Source organism: Nicotiana tabacum, chromosome 11, assembly GCF_000715075.1.
Source record: "Nicotiana tabacum cultivar K326 chromosome 11, ASM71507v2, whole genome shotgun sequence".
Lineage (NCBI taxonomy): Eukaryota > Viridiplantae > Streptophyta > Magnoliopsida > Solanales > Solanaceae > Nicotiana > Nicotiana tabacum.
In genome coordinates, this window is record NC_134090.1 from 170,599,316 (window position 1) to 170,608,756 (window position 9,441).

The following is a 9,441-nucleotide window of genomic DNA, read 5'->3' on the forward strand; positions in this document are numbered from 1 at the left end:
ACTTTAAGGGTGAATTTATTTGACATTAAAATAGTTCAAGAGGTAATAAAACTCCCGCAAAGGTAGAGTATGTAGTTGAAAATCCGGCTATAGATCAGAGAGGTATTTATGCATTTTCCCTAATTTTTGTTTATTTTCAACAAACTATTATCCAAGTAACTTAGAGTGTATTACGTTTTCCTTTTCTTTGTTTACTCGTTTTCCTTTTTCTTTAAACCAAAAGTAGCATACAAAAAGGTAAGGAGATGAAAAAATTTTTTTTTGTTTTAATTTCTTTAAACCAAAAGTGGGAAGATTATTGTTTTACTCAACCTTTCATGATAAGGTGACATGCTAGTGAAAAAGACTCTGGTTTTCTTTGGATCCATATTCTCTTTAATCCAACTCAACATACTCTTCATTACCATGCGATATGCATCCTCTGTGGACACCTCGACTATATCTTTCACTTCATCGTCAAAAGACCCTTGTCTGCAAATAGTACTGAATTCAGAATTTAAATATATAGTGTTAAACTCGTAAATAAAGAACAAGAAAGTTCTTAAGAAATAAGGAAATTACAAGATACTAAAATTGCTCAGCCACCAAAGGTAAGTATCGAACACAATTATGTCAGACCCTTTCCAATATTTCCCATGTACATCAATTGAACCATTTCGAACAACTCTTTCAACAATCCTATGTGTGATTGCAGCATCAGAATTTGATTCCAGAAGAAATGGTGCCCAGTAGAACTCAATCGTTGCATTATAATCCTGGAAATCAAATATAAGCTAAATTATATTTGTATTATTAAATCAAATGTACTCATAGAACTTTAATTTGTAAGTTCAAAATTTGCTACTGATGATCACCTTAATGGTGAAAATGGCGAAATTACCATCATTTTCGATGGATTTAGCATTCTCAGGAATCAGTCTATGAACAAGACAAATCATGGAAATATATTGTCCTCTGTTCAACGAATCGCCTACGAACAACATCCTCTTCCCCCGAAGTGTTTCCACCATTAATGTCGCATTGAAACTGTCATTTATGTAGTCATAACATAATTCCTCATATATAAAAGTTCGACTTCTATATATATATACTGATAGTGTAAAAGAATTTTACCTCGGGAGAGAGCAACTATGAGGTTGCCATCTCCAATGCTGATAGTCTTTATCTGGCCTGCCATGTTCTTGGCAAGTCGACTGTGGCGTTATGTACGGACACTCTGATTCTTCATACAAAGGCCGATTCTCGTCCCAAACCCATTTCCCACTGAATATATCGCATCCTTTCTCTGTCTCTCCTATGGCAAATGGTAACTTCTCCTTGTTCTTCTCTACCAACACAATTCAAATTATACAAGTCAAAAAAGTTTTTTTTTTTTTTTTTGGTGAATGTTTGGATTTAGTTTTAAGAGAATTGGTTTTTGAATTTGTTATTTTATCGGTTTGCAAGCAGAGACGGATAGTGTGAGTAACTGAATATTTTGCTTTCAACTTAAACTATGTTACATATGCATATACTAAAAAAAAGCAGCCCGGTGCACTAAGCTCCCGCTATGCGTGGGGTCTACGAAAGGGCCGGACCAAAAGAGTCTATTGTATGCAGTCTTACCCTGCATTTCTTCAAGAGGCCGTTTTCACGGCTCAAACCTGTGACTTCCTAGTCACATTGCAGCAACTTTAACAATTATGACAAGGCTCCCTTCATATATGCATATACTAAGATTGGCTTAATATGTTATCATGTCTGGATAAACAAATAAAAATGTGCTTTTGTCTTGGATAAATATGCATGATAAATTCTTCTGAAAAATAAATAAATAGATGGATAAATAAAAGAAAAAGAAAAAGTGCAAGTTCTGTGGAATTACTCACTAATGTGTTGTTGGCTGGAAACTCTGGGACCAAGCTGGCACAAAATACAGCTGAATTCTTCAGTGTACAAAAAAATGACAAGAACAATAAAAGGTAGTAATATTAATAGAAGAGAAGAGGAAAAAGGTGGCTTCATTTTTATTTGTCTTTTTCTGTTTTGTTATTGTGTTTTTAGGTAGTGAAATCATTTACCAAGTGTTCAGTGAGGGTAGAATAAATACAGGAAATTTATAGGTTATTTTATTTCTAGATAATTGCAAAGTTAATTAATTTGGATATTTTTGTTATTCTCGTTATTGAATTCTTACCATTATTGTTACATTAGGTTTGAAGGAAATAATTGATAATAGAAAGGTTACTAATCACGAAAGAGACTATTATGATTACATTAGGTTTGTCATTTCTTCAAAATAGTCATTATAGACAAATTTCTTGTGGTTGTGGTCAAATCGATAGGTCTAATTTAACAGTTTGATTATGTGTGTTCCTTCGAAACCAAACAATGTCAAATTTGGTGTTAACACTTCTATTATTGTTACTGTCCAAATCCAACTTTTTAGGTATTATCTGCTTTAGCTTGACTTGAAAGTATAAGGGGGTGAATTATTTATTTTTAAACTTAACTGTTGTTAGTTGATTAGTTTTTCAATTAGTCGACTAGATGTAATAAACTGACAGTAGTAATAACAGATTATAAGATGTTGAAATTAAATGCAGGAATTAAAGATACCAGAATTTTTATACTGGTTCGGATTCAATGTGAATCCTAGTCTAGTCCCCTTGGGTTGTAAGGGAGTTCTTTTTAGTGAATGAGTTTCTTCGAGTACAAGGAAAATGATGTGATAGTTCAGTTCCTATATCACTCGTCTCTTTTGATACAATGCCTCACCAGCGTTGTTCTCTCTTTCTTCTCTAACTTGTTACACAGCAGGTCTTAGAGAGCTACAATGTTTGTTTGCAGTAGAACAAAGAGAGGGTGTTTGGTTCGATCAAAGTATGTTTTGCTAAGATGTGATTGCAGGTTTAAATACTTTGAAAGAGGCTTGAATTATGGAAAGATTTGCCAACCCAAGAGATTTGATCCTTGGAAAAAGATTGATTTTTTCCAAGAATAAAACTGTTTTGCAACGGCTCTTTTCATCTTGATCCTCCATAATTAGACACTTGATTGAATATTCAGCGAGATCTTGATTTATTTGATTCCTTTAGTTTAGCCTTGATTGATCCCGTCAGTATCTTCTGATTGATGTCTTCTTCCTTTAATCATGTCTCTTGATCTTGTCAGTATCTTCTAATTTATTCCGTCAATCTTGTATATCAATCCATACGTTTCTTGATCATTGTTGATTGAATTCGCCAATCTTGACAGCTATCCAAGAGTTCCTATACAAAGAGCAAATATATAATTTTCATCATTAAAATTAGATCTAACAATCTCCCCTTTTGATGATGACAAAATAATATATGTATAAACATCAGTTGACTTCCTTGTAGTTTGCTCCCCCTCAATAGGAGCAGTAAGTAGCTTGAGGCGCATATAGTTGACACATCAGTTGACTTCCCTATAGTTTGCTCCCCCTCAATAGTAGCAGTAAGTAGCGCATGTAGTCGACTTCTTCAAGATCTGTGACTCCCCCTCAAGAGTTGCCATAGTCGACTTGTTCTATACCTGCATAGAATACATATATCATTTCTCCCCCTTTTTGATATCAGCAAAGACGGAATAACAAAACGGCATGCATAAACAGAATCCATAGTAGAATGTACTAGTAGAGTGAGAACATAACAAAAGAAAGAAAAAATAATAATCCACCGACTGATATCTCAGTCCAAAAACAGCACAACAAAAAATATTGTCTTAAACTTCCACACTAACGACGCAGAAAATAGGTAAGAGTGTTGCAGATGGCCTCCTTTAGTAGATCAAAGCTAGCGTTTGCTGAGACACTCATTCCATCAAGCATGTCATGAACCTCTTTGAAAGCCTTGACAGCATTTTCCCTTACTCTGAGAACTGCAACCCGTATCTTGGAGACATCAGACCCTGTTTCCTTGGAGATAGCATGAATGGTACCAATAGTGGACTGGGTGGCAATGAGAAGATCTTTGATTGCAAAGAGATGATTGCCAATTGCGCTAATTTTCTCAGCAAGGTCAGAGTCACTAAGGCTAGGATGGGAAGTAGAAGGTTTGGGCTTAGAGTCTGTATGAGCAGTCTTGACATCACTTTCTTGTTTCTTGACCCATGAACCCTTCACACACACATACCCCATACTTGCAAAGGCTCTGGAGTTATATGATTTTGAAGCAATGGTGAATGAGTATGCAAAGATAGAAATATTGTGAGCTTCCATAGGGTAGACTAGTGGGATCTTCTGCACTTTCAATCATGAAATTGATGACCCAGGAGGACAGTTTGATTTTGAATTTAGTCACAAGGCAATAGACCAGAAAAGTGTCTCATACAGAGAAGGTGGAAAAAGAGCCAGTACGAGGAAGCAGAGTAGTTGCCACAATGTGGGTTAGAACACGAGTTTCAAAACTAACATCACTAGGACCTAGCTGGTTTGGTAGGGATTCAGATGGACACTCAGCAATACATTTTTTGGCTTGATCAAAGAAAATTTCAAAATCATCGGGCCAGGAATTTTTAAAGAGCATAGGGAAACCAGAACACTTGCACTGAAAAATCAAATCAAACATGGAACAATCAAGAACAATACGCTTTCCTAGTACTAAGGATTCCAACTTATCAGACTTACTAGAACGAAGATTCGCATAGAACATTCTCACTAGGGCTTCATAGACTTTGGGCGGGAAATAGAAAAGAACTTTGACCACCCTTGATAAACAAAAAGGTCACAATTTAGGGCTTCCATGTCATCAAGGTCGACTACCCTCCCATGATCAATAGGCTTGTCTTTTAGAGCAAGAAAGAAGTCCCTATTATGAGAATCCCAGAAATTGAGTCCCGGCTCAAGGGAACTGGAAAGGTCACTTTTGATTTCTTTGGAGTGGAGAAAATAGGGGGTTCTTCCATGGGTCTTTTATCCAGGACTTTTTCTCCTAAGGGTTGAGAATGATCAGAGAAATCTGCCTGAGAAGAGGCAAACCCCTCAGAGTGATCGGACCCTAGGTCTACCTGTTCAGGGGGCTGAGAAGGGGGTTTTCCCTTGGAGCGGGTGCTCTTTCTAGTGGAGGCAGAGGGATTTTTGGATGGTTTAGCCATTGTATGAGGTTGGTGGTGGAGCAAAATTTCGGAGAAGGGTATGAAGGCGATAGAGACAGTGGAGATTGATATGAGAAGACATCATAAAAGGAGTTTTTTGACAGTTGAGTACAGAAAAGGAAAAGGTGTCAGTAGATCAGACGCGACGATTGGTTTTCCTTCTTTGAATTCTATAACTGATGTGAAAAGAGAAGAAAAATGAGGGAAAACGGATGCGTAATTAATGAGTAAAAAATATGGACTATTTTATATACAAAATTAAATAGTGGCACATAGGTCCTACTTTTAACTATTAATGAAAATAATGCCAAGAAGTTTTCTTAGTGAACAAAATCATTCTTCTAACAAAGGCTTGGTAAAGATATCCGCTAGTTGATCAGTTATTCCTACAAAAGATATTTCTATATTTCCTTTAAGAACATGATATCTAATGAAGTGATGCTTGATATCTATATGTTTTGTCCTATAATGATGAACAAGATTTTTAGATAGACAAATAGCACTTGAATTATCACAGAAAATTTGCATAGGTTTAAAAGAAAGTTCATAGTCACCAAGTTGATGGGACGTCCACAATAATTGTGCACAGCATTGTCCAATAGCGATGTATTCAGTTTCAGTGGTAGATAATGCAACTGATGCTTGCTTTTTACTGCTCCAGGATAGCAATGCCTTCCCAAGTAATTGACATGTACCACTTGTGCTTTTTCTATCTTCCTTATCACCTACAAGGTCAGCATCTGAAAAACCTTCTAATTTAAAAGAGTTAAAGCGAGGATACCATAGTTCATGAGAGACAGTTCCAATGAGATATAAAATGATTCTCTTTACTGCAGTTAGATGAGATTCCTTAGGAGCTGAATGAAACTTGGCACATTTATAGACACTAAACATAATATCCGGTTGACTTGCAGTCAGATAAATCAGTGGGCCAATCATTCCACGATACTTAGTTTCATCGACAGGGATTCACTGTTCATTTTTGTCTAGACTCGTTGAATGACTCATTGGTGTGCCAATGGATTTAGCATTGCTCATGCCAAATTTTTGAATCAGTTCCTTTGTGTATTTGGTCTGATATGTAAACATTCCCTTTTCAGATTGTTGAATTTAAAGTCCAAGGAAGAATGTTAGCTCTCCCATCATGCTCATTCGAATTCACTTTGCATAAGATTTGAAAATTCCTTGCACATAAGAGGGTTAGCACTACCAAATATAATATCAACATAAATCTGAATAATGAGATTACCTTTTGATGATCTTTAATAAACAAGGTAGTGTCTATTTTACCTCTTGTAAAGCTATGATCAATAAAAAATGAACTAAGTCTATCATACCATGCTCGTGGAGCTTGCTTTAGTCCATATAGTGCTTTGGTTAGCTTATATACATGGTAGGGAAACTTTGAATCTACAAATCCAGGAGGTTGCTTCATGTATGCTTCTTCCTCAATAAATCCATTCAAGAAAGCACTTTTGGCATCCATTTGAAACAGCTTGAAACCCTTAAACGATGCATATTCCAGAAGGATTCGTATAGACTCCAGACGAACTACTGGAGCGAAAGTTTCGTTATAGTCAACTCCTTCCTGTTGTGAATATCCCTGAGCAACTAATCTGGCATCGTTCCTTACAACCTTTCCATCCTCATTCAATTTATTTCTGAAAACCTACTTTGTTCCAATTACAGAAACATTTTCAGGTTTGGGTATTAGTTTCCACACTTGATTTTTGCCAAATTGATCTAACTCTTCCTACATTGCTTGTACCTAACTTGAGTCTTTTAGAGCTTCCTCTAGCTTTTTTGGTTCAACCTGAGAGATTAATGCTATGTTTGCTTTCTTTTTAGAGCCCCCCTGGTTTTCATTCCTTCATTTGGATCCCCTATGATGAATTTTTGAGGATATTCAGGTTCGCTTCTCCATTTATTTGGACGAACTACATTAGTAGTCGACTCCTTCGGTTGATCTGGTACACTGTTGCTGATTTCATTAGTTGACTCTATCATAGCATCAGATTTATCAGTTGACTCTTGAGATTTGCTTGTCTCTTGAATTTCTTGAGCTTGATCTTCATTACCTGCAGCAATTCCTTTCTCAACCGGGGGGGGGGTTATTTTCATCGAATATATACTATTTAATGAGTAGCCCAGAAAAATACCTTCATCACTTCTTGGATCAAATTTTCCAAGGTTGTCCTTACCGTTATTGTGAATAAAATACTTACTTCTGAAGGGATGAAAGTAACTGATATTAGGGCGTTTACCTTTCCATAGTTCATAAGGAGTCTTCTTCATAATGGGCCTTATGAGACATCGGTTGAGAATGTAACATGTTATACTTACACCTTCTGCCCAGAAGTGATGTGGCAGTGAATGATCTAGTAACATGGTTCTTGCCATGTCTTGGAGGGTTCTATTTTTCCTCTCAACAACTCTATTTTGTTGAGGTGATCGTGGTGCAGAGAAGTTATGAGTATCCCTGATCATTACAGAAATCTTCAAATGCTCTGCTTTCAAATTCTCCTCCATGATCACTCTGGATTGTTGTAATCAGATATCCCTTTTCTCTTTTAACCTTTTTGTAGAAGATCTCAAAAACTTTCAATGCTTCATCTTTATCAGATAAGAAAATCACCCAAATGAAACGTGAATAATCATCAATCATAACAAAAGCATATATTTTTTCTCCTATACTAGCAGTTCTAGTTGGCCCAAATAAGTCCATATGAAGCAATTGCAAAGGTTTAGAAGTAGATACAATATCTTTCTTTTTGAAAGAGTTTCTAGTTTATTTACCTATTTGACAGGCATCACAGATATGTGTTCTAAAAAAATCAGTTTGGGCAGACTAATAACTAACTCATGCTTGGACAATTTTTCTATCAAATGCATGCTTGCATGACCAAGTTTCCTATGCCATAACCATGGATCATCAGACATGGACGTTAAGCAAATGTGACCATCTATCTTTTCAAAACCATCAAGAATATAAACATTTTCATACCTTTTACCTGGGAGGACAATTTTACCTGTCTCATCTTCAATAGCACAACCTGTTTACTTAAAATTTACCTCATATCCTGAGTCGCATAGTTGACTTATGCTCAGGAGATTGTAGTTGAGTCCATCAACGAGATAAAATTTAGTGATATCGCAATTGTTATTGACGGGAATTGTTCCAGTACCGATTATCTTTCCTTTTGAGTCATCTACAAACATAACGCTTCCTCCATCAATTTTTGTAACTTCTTTGAACAGGTTTTTATCACCTGTCATGTGACTAGAACATGCACTGTCTAAGTAACATTTTCCTTTGCGGCTTACTCTGTTGTGTTCCTGCAAAACATAGTGATTACTTTCTTTTAGGTACCCAAGCTTGCTTGGGTCATAGAGGGTTAGTATTACTAGGTTCAGAAATGTTTTTTGGTTTCCAAACCCATCCTGAAATATTTGCTTTACAAAAGCGGCAAAAAGAATATTTATGTCCACTTTTGTTGCAGTAGTGACACATAACTCCTGACCCATTTTTAGGTTTTTCATTAGTGTTAGTACTAGTGGACTCTGTTCTAGCTGGTCCTTTTCCAATTGACTTTAAGTATGCCTGGTTTGACCTAACAGAACTATGACTGGTGGATTTGCGCATGCCATTGAGTTGCATTTGCAATTCCTCAAACTCTTCTTGAAATACTTCTTTTTCAATTTCACATACTTCATGCTTGAGTTTTCAGTCTTTTACTTCCTTGTTGAGTCTCTCATTCATCATTTTTTGAGACTCTTTCAAAGTTAAATCAAGAATATCCTACAATTCATTGCATCTTTCACAGTTATAAGATCTTACCTTGCTTGTTTCACCTCGTGCCATGAAACAGTTCTCATTGTTATCTTTGCATTAGTCATCTGAAGTGTCCTCGTCCGTCCAGCATCCCGAGGATTTGCTCATCTCATTTTCCAGAATCGTCATAAAGCAAAGATTTGCTATCTCTTCGTGTTCTGACTGTCTTCATCACTCCAACTTCCAAAAGATTTGTTCTTTTTAAAGCCTCTGAAAATTTTTCTTTTTAGATTTGGGCATTCAGCTTGAATGTATCCAAATCTTCCACACTCATAACATTTTCCATCATTCTTGTCATGTTTGTTGTATTGTCTGGATCGCCTAGGTGGAATTTTTCCTCTCCTCGTATTCCTGAATCTTCTCATTAAACCATCCATGTTTCTTGACAACATAGAAATCTCTTCTTGAAGGGCTTCAAGATCATAATCGATATCATTTTCATCTATTTCAGTTGAGGCATTGAATGCGACTGTTTTCTTTTTTTCTTCTTGACTAGTCTTCTTGAGATGTGT

At 36.2% G+C, this 9,441-nt stretch overlaps 1 protein-coding gene across 1 annotated transcript; it reads right to left on the minus strand.

The window, feature by feature from the left end:
- Positions 1-275: 275 nt before the first annotated feature.
- LOC107809649 (protein trichome birefringence-like 33) lies at positions 276-2,050 on the minus strand. Its single transcript, XM_075224554.1, has 5 exons — positions 1,869-2,050; positions 1,114-1,327; positions 855-1,026; positions 562-755; positions 276-471 (listed from the first exon to the last, which is right to left on the minus strand). Exons 1-5 carry the CDS (start codon positions 2,002-2,004, stop codon positions 276-278), a joined length of 912 nt encoding a protein of 303 aa, XP_075080655.1. The 5' UTR covers positions 2,005-2,050.
- Between the last annotated feature and the right edge of the window lie 7,391 nt (positions 2,051-9,441).